The sequence below is a fragment of the Sylvia atricapilla genome, chromosome 1, assembly GCF_009819655.1.
Source record: "Sylvia atricapilla isolate bSylAtr1 chromosome 1, bSylAtr1.pri, whole genome shotgun sequence".
NCBI lineage: Eukaryota > Metazoa > Chordata > Aves > Passeriformes > Sylviidae > Sylvia > Sylvia atricapilla.
The window spans coordinates 47,145,605-47,169,858 of NC_089140.1; the positions used below are offsets into that span (position 1 = coordinate 47,145,605).

The following is a 24,254-nucleotide window of genomic DNA, read 5'->3' on the forward strand; positions in this document are numbered from 1 at the left end:
TTTGCTTTACAAAAAACCCGGGGCAGTTTGGTCTTGGTGCCCCCTGTAGGAACTTCAGAGAACCAAGCTGGAACAGTGGAAAGTCCTGGGCTGGTCGCTGGAATGGCAGGATGTCCCTGTAGGGCAGCGGGTGCAGGGTCACACCATAGCAACAGGAGCAGTGCCAATAAAACCGCGATGGTGGGGCAGGGCTGGCCCAGCTCCCGCAGGGTGAGCAGATGATGATAGATCTCCCAGGACTGGACCCCTCCAGAGACAGTGAACTCCTCTCCCAGCAAGCAGCAACCCATTCTCTCTCCCCGAACGTGAACGCGGAAAAAACCAGAGTGCCCAGCTGCCTCAAGCTCTGTCCTTTATTTGCCACAAAACTCGTGTTATCTCCCCCTCTGAGCTTTGGGCACCCCTTTGTTTTTGGGTAAGTAGTCTTAAGTATCCAACGCTTAGTCTCCTTAGTAACTTACAGGGAAAATAATTCTTTACAGTAAGAAAAAAAACGAACAAACCTTACTGCCAACACCTGCTCTGATAGCAAGATACCTACATGAATTTTTAAAAAGTAAGAAAAAAATCTAAATCCTCACCACCCAGTAATGTATTAGCACTCTCTGCAGAGATTTGGTTGCTGCAGACCATTTGTCAGAAGATGACTTCACAAATTCAGCCACACTTAGATTTTATTTTACAAGCATGCAGAATCAGAGAAAATGTTAGGCGTGACATTTCCGAGGATCTCCTGACCTTTCTTTTCCTTTGTTATAAACATATGTTCAAAATAATGTTTTATTAATCGCTTCTTTCGTAAAAGCATTCCACCACGAGCCCATAATAATTTAATGGCTCTTGCTGGGAATTTTTTTGCTGGAGAATAAAGCTGATACCTTGTAGCTCTTGGCAAGAGTGCATCTCTTAACATTATCATTTCTAGTATTTTGCAAGTGTTGTGGGTTTCTTATGCTTGCAGAGATCTTGGTAATAGGAGAGCTATGGGGTTACTATATGCAAGATAGCCAAAAGAATGCAAGGAATCAGAAGTTAATCTCTTTTGTGCTAAAGCTTTTGAGTAGTAAACTTTTGGCTGAGTGACTATGGCAGGGGATTACTGTCTTGAGTTCTGGTATCAATTGTGTACAATAGCATTTCTTAATAGAACTCTTGAGGATGAGGAGAAATGCTCTCACCATAATTAAAATGTACATTTCTAAAGCAGTGCATGTATCCCTATGTTCTCATGGCTTTCAGCTGCATACTTTTAGAAGAATGAGAGTTGTATAGTTTGTGAAAAAGTAACTAGGTGGCAACTTAGGCTGGGGTGTGTACAGTTTTGTTTGGTTGGTTTTAATTCCTGTTTTTTTACACATTTCTAACCTTGCAGTAAGGCCTGTTCATGTTGGGAGTTTGAATTGGGTGGTCTGGAGGTCCAGCCCAACCTGGATACTTCTGTGACCAGTATCCTGGTAGCCATTAACTCTTTGAGAACTGGCAGCGAAAGGGATTGATCCGACTTGGGTAGGCTCTCTACTGATGAGTGGATAAAAACAGCATCCTGCATACTCAGAGGTTAAATGTGAAGCTCTCTTTGTAGATAATTACTGTGTTCTGTGATTCTGGATAGTCCCTTCTGAATTGGAATCAATGTTCTGCTTGTGCAAGAGGGATTTAGTTCAACTTTCTGCAGCGTTAGTTTATCTTGCGGATTTACATTGCATCACATACGTAAGTGGTGATTGCAGAGTGCAACAGTGTTCAGGTGTGGCTGTGAGAGTCTGTTTCAGTTATATAACAATTAGGGATATGCAAGATCTTAAGTAGCATTAATATGATATTTCTCAAACCTTGAACTGGTCAAGAGATGATCCAGATAGGGTTTATTTTAAATAGAACTTCCTTTTTTCTCCCCAGTTAGGATTTGTGAGGCTTGAGGAATATTAAGCAATGAGCAACAAGGTAGCATCACCTGGAGTCTGGCAGCTCTGGTGTGGTTCTGGAAAAATGGCTTACATGGCTGATTTCTTGAATCCATATCTAAAAAACAGTGTCACTAGTGATTTAATAGGAATTGTTTTAGTGTCAGGGAAGAAAAGGATGATTCAACATCTGAGCAATTGGAAAGAGGCCAACATGAGTTTGTCATTTCATACTGCTGTGCATCTCACTGATAGAAGAGTGATGTTCAAAGAAAGAACAGTTTCTCAGCCAGATGGACCTGACATTGGCAATATCAATAATTACTGAAATATTAGCAGGAAAAAGGCAGTAGCAGTCCATGTGCTGCTTCGCCTAGATCTTCTGTGTCATGACATGCTTAATCTCTTTGATGACATGTTCATTGCAAGCTGCCTGGGCTGTGCTGTGGATGGGTGGTCACAACTGGAGGCATGAACTCCCACACCCAGATCTTGCATCATTCCTTGTGCTGAGGCAGTTGCCTTCTGAGGCTGGTTTCCATCAGTGACTTGAGCTAACAGGAACCCAATCTATTACAGTCACATCAGGTCTAGCTCAGCAGATTGCAGCCAGATTGTATTACTTTTCAATATAATTCTGTTTGTAATAGGAAACCATCACTTTGTGATTCTATTCCCAACCATTCTGCTGAAGAGTTAATGTATTTTTAAGAATACATTAAGAGGACTAGAAGTGTCTAAGGTGCTTGTGGGGAGGATTTGGAAAATCACATCTTGTGAGTTTTGGAAAGTGTTGCTTTCTTTGAAGTGACCAAAGTTTGCAACTTTATTAAGTTTAATTCCTGGTTAAGGTTTTTCCTCTTTAATCAGGAATTTAAATACTAAAATATCTCTCATACTTAGAGGGTTCTTTTATCACTGACTTTTCTTAAATAATGACCTTTTTCTTAAAAAAATTATTAATTTTAAAAATTATTGCGATTTTATAAGCAAAACACAGACACAGTGTACCTCTGAAGCAGAAAAGTTAGCAGTTCTTTGTCAGACTTCTTATTCATTGCATTCTTTTCCCAGTGTTTAAGATAGGTGACTAAACTGCTAAAAATTTAATCTTACTGTATTCATTTCACAGGTTGAGCAGTCAAAAGTTTTAATCAAAGAAGGTGGTGTTCAGTTACTACTTACAATAGTTGACACACCAGGATTTGGAGATGCTGTGGATAATAGTAATTGGTAAGACATTCTTCATATGTTCTCCAATGATAATTTTGCATTGTGTTTTGTGTGTGTGTGAGATATAATACCTTGTGACATATTTTAAAATGCAGGCTTCAGTATTCAGGTAAAATAATAATGCTTTCAAACACTACATTTAGCTGAAAACTTCTAACTGCTGTAATTCCAAGTGCCTTTATAACTTGATGGAAGTGCTGCCAGCCTTTCCCCTGAAACTGAATGGTGCATTTGGCTCTTTATCCACACATGCCGTGTGCAGAGGCATCTTCTGTGCTGTCACAAGATGTGATCAGTGGAGCGTATTCCTTTAGCTACTGTTCTTTAGTTGTCTGTTTAATGCTTTTACAATAAAGGTGGTTGTGTTTTTTTCTGTGGGACTCACACACATTATATCTCCAGAACTATGTAACTCAGTTTTAGGTTGAGGAGTTGGTCAGTTGTAGTGTTGAAGTATCTTAATTAAAAAAAAAAAAAACAACAAAAAACCAAAAAAACCAAACCAAACAAAGCAAAAAATGCCCCACCCCAACCTATGAGGAAATTGTGAACATCTATTTCTTAGCAAAACCAGATTTCTTTATGTAAAATAATGTAACTTACAGGTTTTTATTCTGTAATCTCTGCAGCTGGCAGCCAGTTATTGACTACATTGACAGTAAATTTGAGGACTACCTGAATGCAGAATCTCGAGTGAACAGACGCCAGATGCCAGATAATAGAGTGCAGTGTTGTTTATACTTCATTGCTCCTTCAGGACACGGGTTTGTATTAGTGTATTTTATATTTTCATTTTCTCTTATCTCAAGATAAATAGCCAAATCTGTCAATCTAAGTTCCAAATTGGATTTTCTTAATGGCCTGCAGATCATGCTTAATTTCAAAGATATGTTTACTTTGGCTTGTCAAACATTAGCGAGCCAAACACCAGAAAATATGATTGCACATTAATTGCATAATGAGAGAAATAGAATTCTAGCAGTGAAAAATGCTAAGACATTCACAAGTGCGAGGTCTGTTTGTGATCTGTATGTCTTTAGATCACATTAGGAGAAACTGGTTCACATGTCAGGCAACAAGATTTTTCCTTTCCATTCTTCCTCCCTCCCATTAATGTAAATTGAAGATGGGAAGTCTCATACATCCTTGTAAGCATGCCATAATTCCCTTGGTGTGTAGTATTTTGTCTAGTGGCAATTCCAGTATAGGCATTGCCGATTTTTTTCAGTTATTGTGTTATCTTCCAGCCCTGCTTAGTTTTTACTAGATCAGGCTTCTATCTAGTGGTAGACAGGGAGAACTGCATTTTCTAGGGTGTATTAGGTACATATTAACTATCTGAAACTGGCTGTATATCTTTTTTATCATAGTATCATGATTAAATTGGTCAGACTCTTGAATTGTACCTTCAAAATCAGAAAGAGGTGAAGATAAGTATAGGCCTATTCTGTTGTGTCAGTCAAAAGCAGTAAAACTTACTGAAGGGAGTGATCAAGGAATTTGAAGTATTCCTTAGGCAGTAAAAAAATACCAGCTATTACACTTAGCTTCTGTAGATAGAATTGGAATGGGTCTAATAATTTTGAACTGTACAGATACTTCCAAATATGGAAAGAAATGTCAGAGGGTGGAGTCTTTCTTATGTAGACTTGCCTTTATTAAGTATTTTGTTGTTCAACAGGCACCTTTTTAATGCCAATTTTGCTCAACATGCATGTCAATTTTAAATGCAAACACTTGAATTCTTGACACACTGTTTTACTAGTGTGCAAAATCCAAAATCTAACTTAAAGGGAAGATGATTCCTTGTGTTAGTCAGTCATTCTGAGCTAATTTTCAGATTCTTCAAAAAACATGTCTTTCTTTCACACGACTGTGTCTGTTAGAACTTCCTAAATCAGTGGGAGGTAAAAATTGCTTGTAAGGAAAAAGAAAAGTAATGTTTCTGATGGATTAAGACTTAGTCATTAGATTTGTGAGGCTAAAAGCTGTAAAAGTATATTCCTTTTGATATAACAGGTATTTAATGGTATTTTTAGGGGAGGAAAAGATGTAAAATCATGCTAGATATGCATACTGTTTTTCAATTCCTGGAATAAATGCTTAGAATTGTCATCTGAGTAAGGAAGTTAATGAAGAAAATTGGTGCTGTTTTTAGCATTCATTTCCTCTTTTAAGATGCTGCCCTATCTGAAAGGACAGAGCTCACTTCCTACCTGGTTTTTGTGGTGATGCAGTCTTTACTCCTGTTTCCTGTGCAGTCAGCAGCACATCTAACCCACCAAGTAGTGTCCTCTTCACTCTTAATGCATGATTATATTTTTGTTGAATTAAGGCATTTGTAGGTGAACTTAATTCTTCTTGTCCTTTTAATACATTTGTAAAAGTCTGCTTTAGAAATTTAGAAATTAGACCCAACAGTTGAAGTCCTTCCATTTAATGCATCCCACCATTTCTAGCTAGTATTCCCATAAACACCTGAAATGATTGAATTGGTTTCTGTGGAAGCAGGGAGAGAGAGTGGAGGGGCAGGAGGAGCCTTCCAAGTAAGTGGGATCGGGTGATGATGGAATTTACCATCTTTCTGCATTTTGGTATCTTTATGTAAAGCTTTTCTGCTTCAGTCTCCACTGTAAACTCTCAAGTCTTTAGGTGAGCAGGCCTTGTGAATAACTCTGCTTTGGCAGCTGCCCTTCAACCCAGTGTTGTTGCCCTAGGCAGCTTTTTGAAGCAAGTAGAGGGAAAGCATAGTAAGGTGAATGGATAACCAAAAAAGTGCTTATAATATAGATGTGCTTTAATGTTAGCTATTTAATGGACACATGCTGAGAACTGGTGAAATCAGTGACAGGTGAAAAATGGTAAAATGAAGTTAAATATGTATTTTTGAACATTTTCTTCATTCTTTTATGTATGGTCTTCAGAAATTTCAGTACCAAATTAATCTGGTTTTAATGTTTCTAATGCTAATTTGTTTTAGATGAAGAATAATCTTGTTAAATCCTCTAAGTGAATCCTTTAAGCCTGACTAAACTTGTTCTCGTTAATGCATCAAAACCTCTCTAGTTTTGCTTCAGGAAACAGGAAATACTGACCACTTTGATCCACATAGATGGTGAATATACTACCATGCAGCCACCCTATCTATACCCATATGATGGTTTAGTTTTTGTCACTGTCATCCGCTTTCATAACTGTCTTTTTGTTTTGCATACCAATTTAGAGATATTTCAAATTAATTTGTACATAGGCCACAGAGCATCTTACGTGTAGGCCATCTTCAGCAATCTTAAGGTCTGAAAAAGTCTCCTAGCCCACTCTCCAGAAGAAGCATGCTGAGATGTGGCTTTCAGAACCTGCAACTGTATGTGTGAACAGAGCATGATTCACAACTGTGAGCTCTTATCAGTCAGGCTTTAAGTGGGATTATCTTTCAGCTAATAACACAAACTTTACTACCTTCATAGGAGAGTTCTTAATCTCTTGCTTAAATGAGTGTACTTTCAGCTAGCAGAAGACTCGTGACTGCTAGTAATATTAACTTACCACTTTCTCCTCTTATATTATACAATTCAGGGGATTTCCTGTAATAATTGCAGGTAGCTTTTTCATTTTCAGTCATCTCTCACTCATAAATCAGTGTCTTAAGAGTAGTTGTCAGAAAAAATCTCATCATTTGTATGATCTTGTTTAATTAATATAAATTGCAAAGCTCTAATGCTGTGTTTCAGACTTAAGCCTTTGGATATAGAGTTTATGAAGCGCCTGCATGAAAAGGTGAATATCATTCCACTTATTGCCAAAGCAGACACACTTACACCTGAGGAATGCCAACAATTTAAAAAACAGGTGAGTTAAAAATTAGTATTTACAACATAGGATAATTTAGTTAGTTGATCCCTGTGGAAATGGTGAGATTTAATTTACATGCAGAGTTTAAACCCTGAAGCAATAACTTGAGACAGCAAAGCTGAGTAATTTATATCTCTAGATTTAATTATAATTCTTGGTGAAATAATCTTGTTTCTGTCCTCAGGGGAAGATGTTTCAAGTATAGTATGTTTCTTGGCAAGTGAAATAATTCACTGCTGAGATAAAAATCAGTAAAGAAGGAAAGAAGCTTTCAAGATTTAGGTACCTAACCAGAAGTGTGTTAAAAAAGGAAGGTATTCAACAGTATCACAGTATTACTGATTGCATTGTGGTATTCACTTCTATGTTGATGCACTGTAATTATTAAAGATACCTCAGGTATTAGATGAGAATCAGTAAAACCTGTTGACTCTTGGGTGTGGTAATGCATTTTGAAGATGGTGAGATAAATCTAACATTGATGCAAGTGATATAATGTCTTTGTATTTGTAGAATATATTTGCTGTGACTGTCTAGAAGTGGATTGTGTTTTATTTTCAGCTACATGATCAGAGTAGAACAGTTAAGCTTTGTAATATTGTGTGAAGAGGACAAGGAGGATCCAGAACAAGACAGACATACAGTTTATCAAACTCTGTCCAGTTCTAGTTTAGAAGAATACAGAGTTCCGAAAAGGTGGCATTAAGAGCTGTGTGTAAAATGCTTGATTTAATTAGATAAGAATAAAAATTAGATTACAAAATGAAAGCAAAAAGGGTAGAACACAGAATATTTCTGAATATATATGCAGCTTTATCAATGAGTGGATGTTAAACAGGGGAGACTTTCCCAAACCAAACTTTGATAATAAGTCTTTGCATGATTTGGAAACTTAACTTCTCTTAAGATTGCAAACCCGTGAGCCAGAAATATTCCCCAGGGCTCTGCAGTGCAGCTGTCAGCTAAATGGTCTAATATTTTTCTGTCCTAAAATTCTGCAAAACTAATCAGCTTGTTTTTAAAAATACCCTTCAGACATACAGAGCATCAAAACAGGACAGTCACTTTCTTGGTGACGCTCTCAGTTATTTTTAAATTTTCATTATTGGTTGCAAATGTTTTTCAATACTACTAACTGCTACAGTTAGTCCATCAGTCACAAGCTCTTTTAAAATAGGCAGGTGATCCTTCTTGAAGCAACTGATGCTCAGGTATGCTAGAAACAGAAAAGAATAGGAGTGACAGCAGTAGCTATTGTGAGAACTCAAAGGGATAAAATGTGCCTGCAGTTACCTATTTAAGTATCTGTTGTTTTTTTTTAATTTCAGTACTGGTCTGACAATTTGTTGTATTAGGTTTTGCACCTAATTCCATGCAGGTAGAATTCTCATTAGAGTGAACCTCTTGTTTGTCCTGTTATAGAAAACTGGTATTAATTTTTGCTGCCCTTGTGTTGGTGGGTAACATTCTGGTAGCTGGGAGGCTCTAGCTCTGACTGTGTCTTCTCTTGGCTAAAGAGAGATGGTCACACTGTGAACTCCTTTGGGGTCACCTGAGGGTGTTAAACATGTGCAAGTTCTACGTTGTAATTTAAGTCACCATAATCTAAAGGATTTTACTTATCTAACAAAAGGAAGACAATCAGACTGCAGCAAAAAAATCAGGCTGTTACAAGGTATGAAATCCTCAAACAAATAATAATTTTGTTTCTAGATAATGAAAGAAATCCAAGAACACAAAATTAAAATATATGAATTTCCAGAAACGGATGATGAAGAAGAAAATAAGATTGTTAAAAAGATAAAGGTAAACTAATTTTCTTTTGAAAACATGCTTATGGAGGGGCCAGGGGGCTTTGAGTTTGAAAAGCATTGTCTTTAATGCAGAGCCCACCAGTGTTTAGAAGATAGAAATCAGATGTAAAGCTGTCCTAAGGGTCAGTGTTCCTTATCAGAAGCAATGAATGACATTATTAAGTCATCTGTCTTTTAAGTCCTTCAAAGACTAAAATTCAGAATGAGAGCACTGGATCACATGCTCATGAATGAATTCTTAAAGATCACTTTTTAAAATTCATCCTCATTTGACTTGTATCCACCCTTCACGCCCTACCACTTTTTTTGTTGTTGTTCTGAGCTTTGAAGGAGGCAAGGGTTGTTCTTTCAGACAGGGGTGTGCAGTGGCATGAAGTGTGTGCATTACAGCTGATAGCTCTCTGGCTGATTGGTACACTGAAACCCTAATGGAGATAAATGACTAAAGAAAATCAAAAGGAGTGTCAGGCTGTTGAAAGGCTTTTTCTTAGTTTACTCATGTTTTCAGTTTGTTCTTTCATGTTGGAGTCCATGTTGTGTACGTTTCTTGAGCCTTGCTTCTGTTTGTTCAGCAGCTATAACAGCTTGTAAGAGCTTTTAAATTTTTTTGTTACTGGAGAAATCTCCTAGGATAGATAAACACAAGTAGGACAAAAAATGGAACATATTCTGGGAATAAGCTTAGAGAAGAACAGAATAAAAGCAAACACAAAAGTGAAAAATACTGAGCTTTTTACTCTCTTCCTTTCTGCCCCTTGAAGCTGCTCTTGGGTCCTTTGTTGCTTGTTACACTGGAGACATTCTCAGTTCAGCTGAAAACAAGAACTTGATGTAGTTCTTTGTCAAACCCTTGAAAACTGGGTACAAGATCCAGTCAAAGTAACAGCCCTTGTAGCCAGTGGGTATATGACTTGGTAAATAATTGTGCAGTTGAGTAAATAGGAAATGGTTTGCTTCTTGCTTAGCTTACTAAGTAACAGTAATGTCTGTTCCTTAACTAGATTTACAGAATGAAGCAGCATAAGGAATTCAGAAGGAGTGTGTGTATATAGAAGTCATTAAACTGGGCAGAGGTCAATAAACATCACTATTCTTGCACTTTCAGCTTAGCTGCATTGCAGTGTTACAGCACTGACCTAGCTTATGTCAAGTTGATACATGGGCATGCTTTCAGTATCTTTTGGCAGCAGATTTTGATTTTTAAAGTCATACTTTATCTTGTAGGACCGTTTACCTCTTGCTGTGGTAGGTAGTAATACGATCATTGAAGTCAATGGCAAGAGAGTTAGAGGAAGGCAGTACCCATGGGGTGTTGCAGAAGGTAAGGCTTTCTTGTGATTTTTTTTTAATCCATTTAAAACTTACTAGATGTGAGTCTGTATTTGAAGTGTTTGAAATGCTTAATTTGAATGGTCTTTGGTCTGGAAATTAATTGAATATACCATTTTGTTATTCTGACAATATTGAAACAAGGTAAAGGTTTCAGCAACGTGTAAGTTCGCGAGCAGATTTCTGTTCAAGTCTCAGTAAGAAACTGTAAAACCTGTAGTAATGTATTCCAGGTAATGATGTGATTTAAATTACAGCTGTTTTCTAGCTTTTTAACCTTAATTAGCTTCATCTGAAAACTCTGTATTAAATTCTTTCTAGGGCATTCACATTATAAATATTAATTTGATCAGTTCAATTGTCATAAATACAATTTTCCCAAAGCATCTAAGTGCTGGGATGTAGCAACAGAAAGGTACCTGGTAATGAATAGAGTACTTTTAATTTTTTTTATTTGTTTAAACTTACTTTCTATTGCTATAGAGACTTGAAGATAACTGCATGTTTTTCTGGCAGCCATTTCTTGTGCTTTAATGCCACTCCTATATTTCAAATGCCACATAGCATGACTTGCACCACACTCTGTAGTAAAGAAATCACTATTAGACTGTTTTTCCATGATCATAGAGTTTTTTCCTTTGGTGTGCATGTATTGAATAAAGAGAATATTTTTTTTCCTTTACTATTTTTGCCTTCCAAGTGCAATGGGCTATAAATTGGATGCAGTGTAAAACAGACAAAAAAAACCCCAGCCAACAAGCAGTGTATGGACCAATACTTTAGAAAGGAATGCTGTAACACTTTGAAGTGCATGTCTGGCAGGAAATGAGGTTTGGCAGGAAGTGAAAACCAGCAGCATCAGAGAAGATCAAGCTTTATTTCAGGCTCTTCTGTTGGCATTTGGAGATGTGCAAAATGGTGCTGCTTTCCTTTATTGTAAAACAAATTTCTGAAAGGTTTCATGTTCACAATTGTATGACTTTTGGAAGGGAAAAGCTAGCCTAACTAAAAGGAACCTCTTGGAGTGGGTTTCAGTCTGTCAGCTAGGGACAGAGATGATGCTTTTTTGAGAACATGACTTCATGTGCCATCTGCGCAGAATTTACCATTCTGTGTGAAACCATGGAATAAAAAATAATGCAGGAGTGCAGATACAAGAATGAGCGCACAAACCTGCAATGTTCTGCATTTTTCTGTAGGATTCACTGAATTTACTTGGGCTATTTTAATTCCTTCATCCTGTTTTTTCCCTCCTTGCCATGAAAAATGTCTGTCTTTACTTCAAAGGCACATTGGAACCTGCCCTATGCCTTTCTTTTGTGTGCGCTAAGAGCTTTGTGTGTTGCCTTCTCTGTCTGCAGATCAGGGAGTTCTGGAGTGTGCATTTTTCTCCAGTGTCATTTCATGATCTCACAGGGAAATGCCACTCACAGCATCAGCCTCTCCTACTTTAGTGGGGTGATAGGCACAGTGAAATAGGTGGCATCTACTGACAGCTGGCAGTTCTCTCTTGATCTGTAGGTGGATTTATCAAGTTCAGTACACAACCTTCCTTTGCTTCATTAATAAAGAACTAAATCCATATTGAAATTAAAATGAAGACTTCTGCAATTCATTGGGTAGGGACAAGCAATTCAGTCTGTCTTTTAAAGGTTTTTGCATCTAGCTGGATCTAGACTGAAGTCTTCACTTTGTGTCTGATCCTTACAAAACTGCTAGCATGCAGCTGAAGAATAAAACACTTAAACTGGCAAAACTGCTTCTGTTGTGGTAGCTTAATCTGCTGCACTGACTCAGAGTACAGTTCACCAGTATGGCTTAGGGGAGCACAGCAACTCTGCGAGTAAAACACATTAATATAGTTATGTTAATGCTTTCCTTCTGTTAACACATGTTGTTTGAGTAAGGGAGTAATTCATTGTTGGAATGAGTGTAGATGGGTGACATCTTACCTCTGTGTAAGACACAGATTTTGGATGACATCTCAACAAAACCTTGCTTCTTCTTGCAGTTGAAAATGGCGAACATTGTGACTTCACAATTCTGAGGAACATGTTGATAAGGTAAGTAACTGACAAGTAACATTAAGTTTTCTGATATGCCTGAGAGATAAGTAAGTCATATACTGGAGAAAAAAGAATTTGGGATAGTGAGTACATATGGATTCCCTTATTTTTAATTGTAAACAGTTATCATATATTTTATGATAACTTGTTTAACCACATATTTAGCTTAGCAAGAAGTGGTGTTGGTAGTGAATTTTTTTGTGATTACTTGTTCTGTTACTTTTTACTAGTCCATAGGAAGCTGAGTTGTCTGTTAGTGCTAATGTGTACTTAGTTGTAGCATTTCCTAAAAACTTCAGCGCGGAAGATTTACCTGGAGCAAGACTGCCTGTGCTTTGTTGTGTTAGGTGCTGAGTCCTGTGCTCCTAGCAGTCCACTAGGTGACATCTGCTGTAAAAACTGTTAGTTTCATTCCTAAGCTTTGTTTTTCTCCAGGTTGACAATGGAAATTTGTGAAAATAAGTGAATGCTTTTAGCTTAGTCTTGAAGTTAACATTTAGCTTTTGTAGAACTAAAAGGTAGAAACTAGGAAATTTTGACTTGTTTTTTCTTGCTGACATGGGTTTTCTCACCTACTACAATAGTAACACACAGTTTTCTTATCTACCTGTCAAATACCTGCAACTTTATCCACAGAACTCAAACTTTCCAAATACTGGTCCTGTAAGTTAGTGTTTGGAATGTTGCAAGCTTTAGATAGTTTGACGCAAAATTATCTGGTATTTCTGTGCCTTTTCTCTCTTGACAGCTCCAATTTAAGTGGTAGGGTAACAACGCTGGGGAATGGGACATTAATAGAGGGATATGATATAATTTAATTCAAGTCAATCTGCAAAATGAACAGGGACTGATTTTTCAGATAGTATTTTGTATTTGTGCACTAAGCTGATAAATTACACTTATTGACAGAACTCATATGCAGGACCTGAAGGATGTCACTAACAATGTACATTATGAGAACTACAGAAGCAGAAAACTGGCAGCTGTTACATACAACGGTGTTGACAACAACAAAAATAAAGGGCAGCTAACAAAGTAAGTTCCTGTTAAGGTTGTACTGCATTTTACTCTTCCATTGGTTGACTGGTTTTGTGAATATATGGTGGTATTTTTGGTTTGGGGTTTTTTGGGGAGCGGTGCTGGTGGATTTATATGTATATATAGCCTTCAGTCAATTGCCCCTTTGTTGTGTCTGAAACTATATGCTTCTGGTTTGCTTGTAATTTGGGATCTTTTTCCTCTTTCACTAAGATTTACACTAGTTTCACTGAACACATTAAATAATAGATTCAGTTTTGAAGAGAACTGGTACATGTACTTGGAGTTTTACTTCCCTGATACTGCAAAGTTTTGGTGCATTAGTTTCTATTTTGGTTTATATGTTACTTGTGGAATTATTGGTTCTTCTGCATGAATGATCAATACTCTGTCGGGGATGTTTTTGAGAAGAATGGGTTAATATTTGTTTAGAAACTCTGGAAAAGCAGACCTGCTATATCTTTGAAATCTCCTCTGGCTACTCCTGTGGCTGTTTATCATGGCTGGGGAATTATTGCAACATCATTATCTTTTGTGAGAATGAGTTGCAATGCAGTCTTTGGGGGCTTTTGTAGCTGTTTTTTCAAACTCTGATATGTCATTTTAATTACCTCTGACAAGAAGTTATTTCCCAACCTGATGAAGTTATTGAAAGATGTAAAAGTAGTCTCTACTGTATTCTGAATTGTATAATGCTCTTTGAGAATAGCTACATTCAAATATCCTGCTCTGCATGTAGTAACTGCATCAACAGTAATTGGTGATTAAATAATTAATAGTTAACAGTGCTTTTATTTGTACTATATTTAAATACAAATTGCTCAATGAAAATATAGGGTACTGTTCTTTTCAGCTAATGATATGCAAAGTTACAGCTGTTCTTCCTAAAAAAAAATCCCTGAAATCCATTGGAAATACTTGCTCTTTGCATCCATATGACAGCTACAAAGCCATTTTTCACTAAAGAAATGTGTATTCTACACTCTCTTAGTGCTTTAAAAGTTGTGAGGGAATGATTTAAGTGGATGTGATTTAGTTTCATCTAGTGTGAGTCTACATGAGACTTCCCTGCTCAGCACTGACAAAAAATGTAATAGTTTATGTCAGTTATAACATCTCTTCAGAAGTGTACTTGCATTTCAGTAGAGTTGCTTATGAGGTCAAGTCTTAAAAATATTAGTTTTCAAATATATGTGTCCATAACACTATGGTTGCTTCTTCTCATTGTCATGTTTCTTGCCATCGTGTTATCCCTGACTCGCATCTTGAAGCTTATGACTGCACATAGCAAATATGTCAGGTGAAAATGTAGTAAATAGGAGTGCAGAAGAGAAAATTCTGCATTTTCTCCAGGACTTTTACTTGCTATTACTATGCTTTTTACTGTACTATTGTTTGCTATTACCGTACTGAAAAGTGAAACTCCCCCCCGCCCCTTGTTACTTGGGATATCAGAGGAAGTTGTTTCCATTTTTCTGTGTGTGTTGTTAAATACTGGGGTTTCTTATATACCTTCCAAAATCTTAGTATGTGTTCCTTAGATTTTGGAAAATCTGAATTTTAGTGACACCACTTTGACCAATTTTGTTTTGTGCCTGCTTAAATTTGTATTAGTTTGCAGCTACAAATTCAGTCTATTACCTCATCTGTGTAAGGACTGGTTATTCTGCATCCTTAAAAATAACAACAGAGTGACTATTTAAAATTATTTTTTATTCCCATATTGCAGACACAATAAGACGTTATTTTATACAAAAATACATCTATGAGTAGGCTTCAAAACGTTGTGACCTTCATTCACTCCTCCACCCTCCTCAGTTTCTGATAGCATTACTGATACTTCTTTTTGAGCCAGAACCTACACTACGAGGGTCTGGAATTACTTTGCTTTCTGAAGCATGCTCACTTTGCATCTCCTGTCGCTTTAGATCATACTGCTGTCCCACCTGAGTATTTCCAGGTGAATGTGCCTTCTGGAACTATTTTCTCCATTAGAAATCTGTTGCTTGGAACGCTGCAGTACTGCACTTCAGAGATGAATAAATACAATTTGTGCTCTTTGCTATCAGATTTTTTTAATCTTCGAGAAAATGAGTAAATAATTGCAGTTTGATTCAGGCATCTGAAAGATGGCAAAAGTCTTTTTTTATTGCAAACTTACAAAGACTATTTTGAGGAGTTTGTTCTCCAGAACACAGAGTGACTTAATAAGTAAATACATGAAATTCTTGAATGCACGTGCTGGTTATGAAGCGGTTGATGCTGTTTTTCTGTTTTTACCTTAACCATACATTGAGTTGCAGTTTTTTTTGGTTTTTTGTTTTTTAAGCTTTAACATGCTTTTTTGGCTTCTATGTGTTTTTGTAGCTTTTGGTTTTTTAATCTAGTATAGCTGAAGCAACATAGAGGGAATCTTGCTAATAACGATGTGCCTCCTGGAAACTGAGGGGGAGGAACAGATATTAACAGTTTATCTGTGCCTCCCCTTAGGAATTTTATGCTTGCCTGCTGGCCTTTTGAAAGAAGTGTGTGTCTCAAATTCGGGCAATATTGGTTCTTGCATGGGAGACAGATCCTATATATCTGTGTGAGAATGGAGACGTGCTCTGGTGCTCGTCTGGTGGTATTACAAGCATATGGTTAAACAGAGATACACCCCCTGGCTCTGGAAACTCCTAAGCTGCTGGGTTTGGAGAGACTGGGAGGGCAGAAATACCAGGAGACATACAGTGGTGCTTGTACTTTTCCAAAAGTATCTCCTGCTGGCAGCTGTTGGAGGCTGGATTGACCTTTTGTGCCTTTAAAACAGCTGTATTTTTATGATCCTGGCAGATCTGTTTTTCATGCAGCTGTTAACATATTTCTTTAGGCAGAAATGCTAACGTGGAAACAAAGAAGTATGTACTGCAAATTTTAATAATACTGTGTAGATGAATTGAAACATTTTTCTGTCGAGTTAATAATCTTAGCTCTGATTTGCCTCCTTTGATTTGGTGAAACCTGGCTGTTCTGTAAGTAACTTGTTAACTTAGGAGCAGTCCAAGGCATGTATTTTCCATGGTTATAGAGGTTTTTTTTGGTTTGGTTTGGTTAGGGGTTTTTTTGTGTTTTAGGTTTAGTCTTTAGATTTTTCAATATCATCCTAACCATTAAAAAAATAAAATGTCAGGGTAGTCTTCACATATGTAGATAACCTGTCTCTTTGAATTGTGTGGTAATTGTAATTTCACGTGTGTACTAATATGACATGTGAGAGAATTGGCATTTGCTCTAAAATTCAGAAGTTGTAATTTGAGAAATCGTTTTTGTTTGCTGTATGAAGCTGCTATTTTCAATTAATTTAAAAGTAAAATCTTACTTTTATTGGAAGTCGTATTGTACATCATAAAGATGGGTCTTATCCATCATCGGTCCAGGGTAACAAAATACACAATGCTTGAGTCCCTCTGATTGTTAAGCCCAGCACACTTCCAGCTCCTTTTTGCCTGTATTCTTGGCAAGTTCTGTGAAGCGGCTGTAATGCCAGGAAGCCCATGTGAGAGGATGGTGAGATCAGAGCTTGTTTTCTGCCCATTTTTCACTGAGCCGGGGCACGCCGGGTGCAGCATCCCGGTGCCCGGGGAGGTGACGCTGCAGCTGAGCCGCCGCTGAGACCTCTGCTGGCCGTGGGAGCCAAGTGCTCCTCCTGCAGCGTCAGGACATTCTCGGGCCTTCAATACACTGCTTCTGCTAGCTGACAAATTATAAACGAGGAGATAAGCCTCCAGGTGGCATTGGTTTCCAGAAACTTGTTTAGAGCAAGTGGCGGTTCATGTCACTGAAATCCTTAAAATCTTTTAAAAAGCATCGATGTTGTAGGAAAACTATTCCTGAAAGAATCTGCACATCAAACCTGTGTTAATATTGACATGACAGTAGTGATCAACTAACTGACTTTGAAACAAATATAACAAGCTTTAACTAACAATTTTTCCTTTTAGTGTGAAAAATTTGCTTTTGGGGGAAGCACATAATTAGCTTTAGGAATCTAATATTACTGAATTTACTTTTTTAATTATTGCTTTTTGGTTTTGTGGTTTTATTTAAGCATGCTAAGCTAAGCCTCTGTATTTTTTGTTTTTTAGATTTGACACAGTTGAAGGCATGTAAGTGGTCATTTAAATTTTTCCAAAAAACTTACGGCAAAAATTCTATAAACACAAAAAGGATTTCACTGTTTGATGTTTCAAATTTAAAACAGTTTCCTGCTGTCCCGCTCTTGGCATTGTTTTTTCCACTAGAAGCTGGTTTGGGTTTTTTTTCCTAAAGCTGTGCTACTTGTGAACTTTAGGAATTTATAAATACAGTGACAAATACCTCTGTAAAAACCCATCCTCTTTAGAAACCTTTTGACTAAGATTCAAGTCAAATTTGGCCAAATTTCAAAAATCGGTAGAAGCACATAAATTATGGAATTCCCTCAGTTTCTGTCCATAGCTCAGTCATCTTTATATAGATGCTTATAACAAATCAGTGGAATTTTAATCCTTACCTGTAAATTAACAGTTCTTCATTGAATTGGGGATTTAATAACTTTAATAATTTCTGGCCATGGTTTTATCTTATTACCTGCTTGCAGAGGTCCTACTTTGCACATATCTAGAATAATTTTTAATTTTTGCAGAATAACTTAGAGGACTCTTCTTAGGGTGCACGTCCTCTGAAATCAGTTAAATGTTTTATATCTTTGTTTAGTGATTTGTGGGGTTTTTCCATTCAGCTTGCCTTTTTTTTTTTTTTTGAGTGTGTGTTGTTTGTTTGTTTTGTTTAAACCCCTTGTTTAATTTTGTCCCAAAATACAGGGTGATGCGCTTTTACCTGTATCACATACTTAGGATCTTAGTAAAACCAGTTGTGACTTACGTTGTAGAGCTCTCAGCTGTAAATGCTCGCTTGTCAGTTAATCAGATTTTCTGTGCAGACTGATTTTTACCACTTTGTCAAATACAGCTTGCATGGCATCCCCAGTGGATTACTAAGTTTTCAACCAAAGGACAGTTCTGCACCCCTTTCAAGTTAAAACTGCAGCAATGATTTCATGATATTTGTTCTACTTTGCAATTAATTTTTGAAGAGCAGATGCATTTGAGAACTTTACATCTCTAGAAAACAGTCTTGTTTTGACAGCTGCTTAGCTTCCACAAGTACTGCTACTCACCTCTTCTTTCACTTCCTTAGTATTTTTGTGCATTATTGTACCTCACCTGTGTTTAACCAATAATTTTTTTTCCCTTTTTTTTCCTTGTAAGAGATTGCTAGTAGTTGGCCTTTTGAAGAACTAAAGTAAAAATTAATCTGAAGATCTATTTCAGTTTTGTATATTATACAGCTTTTTACTCACAAGTCCAAGCGTTGCAGCTATCAATTCAGATTCAATTCGATATGTACATTAGCTATCCTCTGCTGATTGATTGTAACAATTCCAAATATAATCAGTTCTTCATTTTTACCAACACAATAGTTAAATCTTTGTCCTTTTAAGCCATAGATACTCAAAACTGAAACAAGAGGAAAATGATTTGGTTTGATTGCTCTTTGTGGAACAGCAGAGTCTTAACAAAACTCTAGCAATCATCACTAGATCTCAATTATTCTCTTTTATTAGAATTTATAGTGAAGCCTACTATTTAAAACCCATATCGCCAGAACATGGATAGCAAGCTTATACAGCTTTGAAATTTAAGTACAGTCCAGGAATGTATAGCATAAAGTATATGGAAAAATCAAGAATAATGTACATGATTTTTATACATTATGTTTATTAATAGCTTTCTAAAGGAAACCCTTCTAACTAACACTTTGAAATACTGATGTTCAGTTGCCCAAACCTTTTCTTCAAAGCTGATCTCTCTTTTAAACTATGACCAGAGCATTCAACACAGCTGTAATGTTAAACGTCTCTTAGGCTCACTTGGGAACAATGAAGATTTAGAGAGAAAATAGGACCTTAGTCTGCAATGCTCCTAATTTTCTTATTATGTCCATTAATTTTTTTAATATATTTGAATTATGGGGAAGAAAAAGATGCCTGAAGATCACTTCGAAAGTGCTAATTTTCTTGTTATAACATTGATTTCTTCTCTTCCCATGACCAGGTGGTTCTACAGATAGAAAGTCAAGAGTTGCTTTTAACTTAAATGTAGCGTAAATCAATTGTGGGGGAGGAAAAGACATTGTATGAAGTACCTTTTTGAGTAAAGCTTATCTAAACAGTTAATATAATAATGCAAGTTGAATTTAAGCTAGCAGTGCCTACAGCAATGTGTTTATCTTACTGCTTCAGCATTTTTATCTTGCCTTTTCCAGATGCCCTGATGTAACAGACAGGGAAAAAAGTTCTTACTAGCTAACTGCTTCTTCTGGATTTATGGCAGGAGCCCGTTGGCACAGATGGAGGAGGAAAGGAGGGAGCATGTAGCCAAAATGAAAAAAATGGAAATGGAAATGGAACAGGTGTTTGAGATGAAAGTTAAAGAAAAAGTTCAGAAACTGAAGGACTCTGAAGCTGAGGTAATCAAAATGTTTTAAACACCATTAGAGCTTGGGGCTTGAACAAGTGTAGAGATGGGACTTTTTGCCAAGCCTTTGCAGCATAATTGATTCCATAGTTGGTTTGTATATGTCAAGACAACACCATTCTTCTTCTTCAGCTCGTGGCCTTTGCTGAAATGGTATAAGCCTAAACTTAAACTGTAATTTTAATGTTCCTTCTCCCTTTTGTTTGGAATATTTTGTGCTTATTCTTCTATGTGATTTTAAAAGTTCTTGAGGCTTCCATGGCTTTCATAAACTAATACATTAATGATCATTTGCTGTATGTATTGGAAAAGCATTTCAGAAATTGGACACAATGACTATGGACATCACCTAAATGAGAATTACTAGGCTAAGGAAGAGTCAGGGATTTGTTTTTGTCAGTGTTCTGGTGTCATTTGAACAAATTTTATGGATACTTAAGTCTAATTTGTGTTATCTTCAGGTGAAACCCTCACTGTGAATCTGTGCTTTTACAGTCTTCAAGGGGCTCTGAAAGTGATCTTTTTAAGGGACCTTAATTATAATTGAAGTTTAAATACAAGTAAAAAATTAAGTTATTTTTTAAGTTTTGGGAAAGCAGTTTCTCAAGAAGCCTAATAGAGAAGTTCAGAACTTTCAAAGTTCCTACAGAAGGTTTGTCTCCAAATTTGAAGAAAAATGAAGAAACTTGGAAGGGTAATTGAAATGCTTGGCAGCCTAGGCACTGTAAGAGGTGCCAAGGCATACTGGATCAGAGGAAAAAAAATCAATGTGAATTTTTTTTTTTTTTGAAAACTGAATAGACAGGGATATGAATAGTAAGATATACCAGTCAGCAATTGGAGGACTTTAAAGCTATATGTTTTATCTGGAGCATAATCTGGATGTTGATTTATCCTTTCCTCAATTTCTGTCTTGAATCTTTTTGAGCCCTTTCATACTTCGGGCCTCCGTGTTCTCCTTGTTATGTGAAAACCAAAATTTTTTCTGGTTTTCATCCCTTCTAGTACTATCTCTTGATTTTTTGACTGAGTGTATCTTGTCATACCAGGTTTTTTTATGTTCATGCAATTAACTCTTTTTTTCACCATTCATGGCTTTGTAAACTTCTATTGTATTCATCTAAACATAGAAAAGTAGGCAACAGACAGTGCCATGTAAAAATATGTAAAAGGAAATAGGTTTTCAAGGGTTTATGTAAAACAGTGTCTTGCAGGAGAGTAAGGAAAGAGGAGGTTTTATATCACTTTCTCTGAAGTGTGGACATCAGAGCAAGGGAGGGGATTTTGCCCCTCCGCTCTGCTCTGGTGAGACCTCACCTGCAGTGCTGCATCCAGCTCTGGGGGCCCAGCAGAGGAAGGACATGGACCTGTTGGAGCCAGTCCAGAGGAGGCCACCAATACAGTTAGAGGGTTGGAGTTTTTCACTCTTGTGTGAGTGAAGGCTGAGAGAATTGGAATTGCTTAGCCTGGAAAAGAGGAGACTTTGTGGTGGCTTAATTGTGCCCTTCCAGTATTGAAGGGACCAAATAAGAAAGACTGAGAGGGACTCTACAGGGGTGTGGAATGACAGGACAAGGGGAATGGCTCTAAACTGGAAGAAAGTAGGTTTAGGTCAGATAATAGGAGAAAGTTCTTTATTATGAGAGTGGTGAGGCACTGGAACAGGTTGTCCAGAGAAGTTGTGGGTGCCCCAACCCTGGACATGTTCCAAGGCCAGGCTGAGTGGGACTTGGAGCATCCAGGTCCCCGCCCTTGGCAGGAGGGTTGGAATTAAATGATCTTTAAGGTTCCTTCCAACCCAAACCATTCTATGATTTAACTCAATTTAAAAAAATTACATCACACGAAAATAATCACTTCTCCTGACAAAAGTCTCCATATTCACATACAACACATTTGATTGTCCATCTGTCCCATTAACTTGCAGGAGAGAATTCATACTCTGTTTTGGAATGTAGACAATTCATTTCCTCAATAATACTACTTCGTTTAATTAGTGAATAAATTCATCCACTTAAAATTTTTTTCCTAAAGAGATCCACTATGTAGTTGATGCTATAAGATGAAATCAGTTTGGTTTTTTTTACCCCAGAGTCAAAGATGGTACTCTTTTATGCATTAGTGATGCTCAAATGCTCTGCAACTTGCTTCTTAATGTTTGCATCAGATACCAGAGGATTTTTTAATTTCCTTTTATTTGCCAAACATAGCTGCTTTCAAATCCTATTTGTAAATTGGGCAGCATTTGGGGCATTTTCTGTTAATTGTAAAATGAAGCGACAGGTTTAATAACCTTTTGGTTTCTGTTACTGGCGATACACTTCTTAGTCTGAACTGCTTTCTCTGAAGAAAAATAGAACACATAATTTTGTTGCTTTAGTAAGTTTAGCTGCTGATGTTTGTTAGTACGGTTCCAAAAGTTGCTGTGTTTTCTGCAGCTGCTGACTCTGTCTGTAATCTTCTACAGCTGCAGCGACGCCATGAGCAAATGAAAAAGAATTTGGAGGCACAACACAAAGAATTGGAGGAAAAGCGTCGTCAGTTTGAGGACGAGAAGGCAAACTGGGAGGCTCAACAACGTATTTTGGAACAACAGAATTCTTCCAGGTAAACTGGAGTCTTGTCCTGCACTTCACAGTGAAAGTTCTGTAGCTTTACTGCTCAAAGGCAATTTCTGAGACAGTAATGGTCCATCTATGGTCATTGACCACTATGGAGACCACTTAAAAGCCAAGAAAAATCTTGAACTGCTTTTAGTTGCAAATGACCATATTTCAGCAATAATGGGAAGATTAGCAGCTTCTGAAGCAGATTTTGGCCTGCAAAAAAACATAGTAGCTACACATAAATACATTTATGTAAAAAAATATATGTTTATAATAGATCGCATCAGACTTCTGGGGATGAAGAATTAAAGCTTTGAGAATTAATATATTTAATTCCTCTAGTCCTTTGGAGGGGAAATCTGATGATAACTGCATTGCTTGATTCACACAGAACAAGTACTGTGTACTTAGTAAGTTTCATTCATTGTGTTGGAACCAGCAAAGCTTTACTAAAATGCATTTTTAAAAGGTGTATGTAATTAAAAAAAAAATCAGAACATGTATGTGATATTTAACAAACTTTTTTTTTTTTTTAACGTCATTTTAGAACCTTGGAAAAGAATAAGAAGAAAGGGAAGATATTTTAAATGCATCATTTTCACCACCAGTTATGTATTAGTTGCCAATATGCCAGCCTGGACATCAGTGTTTGTTGGATCCGTTTGACCAATTTTGCACCAGTCGTATCCATAGTAATGGATTTAACAGCATGACAAATTTTTGTTAATTTTGATGGAGAATGAGATGCCTTGAATTGTCTAGGGTGTTGTGTACTTGGAAAAATAACAGCTCTAAGTACCTTTTTCCATTATTTTTTTTTTTTTTTTAAACAGATGTCATTTTAATGCAAAAGAAAACATTTTACTGTTGTACAATCATGTTCTGGTGGTTTGACGGTTTACAGGATATCAAAAAATGCAGGACTCAAGACGGTTTTTAGTGAGGATGAATTGCCATAATATGATGCAAACAATGCTTCTCTATTATTATAATACAAGAATTCCATTCAGTGCAGCATATACAATAATGTAATTTAGTCTAACACAGTTGACCCTATTTTTGACACTTCCATTGTTGAAAAGGACACATGGAAAAACAAAAGCTGTAAGCTTACAGTGCACCTAAGCTTTTTATAACAACCCTTTTATGTTTTGGATTCTTTAAATATATGCTATTCTCATTTAGTAACTTCTTTAGCCAGAAGGATCTCATTACTGCTTCATTTTTTGTAATAACATTTAATTTAGATATTTTTCCATATATTGGCCCTCCTAAATAGAATATAGCTTCTTTCATATGGTAGGAACCAGTGAGTAAATCTTTCCTTTAACTCCCTTTTTACGTTTTATGGTAAGTAGCAGGAAACGCATTTATAGGTCATTTCTAGGCAAAATTGTGGAGTTAACTACCAACATGTTTCTACCTGTGTGCAGTCTTTATTTTACTAGAAATTGGAACATGGCCACAAGAAAAACATCACCATTTTGCATTTAGCTGTATTCATATACTGCATTTCTGTATTTTTGTTTGTATTGTAAAAAGTTACATAATAAACAATGTTGTGATGTAACACGCTGCTGTGTCAGGAATTGTAATGGAGTTGAACACCTGAGCACTTCTCTGGAAATGTGTGAACTTTTTCTCTGACTGACGTGTGTCTTTGATTCATCTGAGGAATCAGTTTGAGGTGTAGAAGACCCTTTTTCCATGGCCATGCTCTGAACTGGCTATACAAGGATCTTTCTGTCATGCCCAGGAGAGGGCACCAAGTGCCTGCACACTCTGTACTGTGTCCCACCAGCTCCCCTTCCGACAGTCCTGCTTTTCCTACTGGGCTTACTGCCTTCTGCAAGCT

The 24,254-nt window shown here is 36.9% G+C and overlaps 1 protein-coding gene across 2 annotated transcripts in view; it reads left to right on the top strand.

Annotated features, from left to right (window-relative positions):
• Window positions 1–23,969, top strand: part of SEPTIN7 (septin 7) — a 61,152-nt gene extending 37,183 nt beyond the window's left edge. Inside the window, exons 3-13 of one of the 2 annotated variants that reach the window (XM_066321867.1) lie at window positions 3,037–3,137; window positions 3,767–3,901; window positions 6,869–6,986; window positions 8,703–8,795; window positions 10,028–10,124; window positions 12,144–12,195; window positions 13,108–13,233; window positions 17,361–17,381; window positions 19,650–19,785; window positions 22,261–22,400; window positions 22,947–23,969. In XM_066321867.1, coding sequence (XP_066177964.1) covers window positions 3,037–3,137; window positions 3,767–3,901; window positions 6,869–6,986; window positions 8,703–8,795; window positions 10,028–10,124; window positions 12,144–12,195; window positions 13,108–13,233; window positions 17,361–17,381; window positions 19,650–19,785; window positions 22,261–22,400; window positions 22,947–22,986 — 1,059 coding nt within the window. In that variant the 3' untranslated portion in view covers window positions 22,987–23,969. The remainder of the gene's footprint in view (window positions 1–3,036; window positions 3,138–3,766; window positions 3,902–6,868; window positions 6,987–8,702; window positions 8,796–10,027; window positions 10,125–12,143; window positions 12,196–13,107; window positions 13,234–17,360; window positions 17,382–19,649; window positions 19,786–22,260; window positions 22,401–22,946) is intronic. The other variant, XM_066321877.1, reaches the window with a different exon arrangement.
• The last annotated feature ends 285 nt before the right edge of the window (window positions 23,970–24,254 follow it).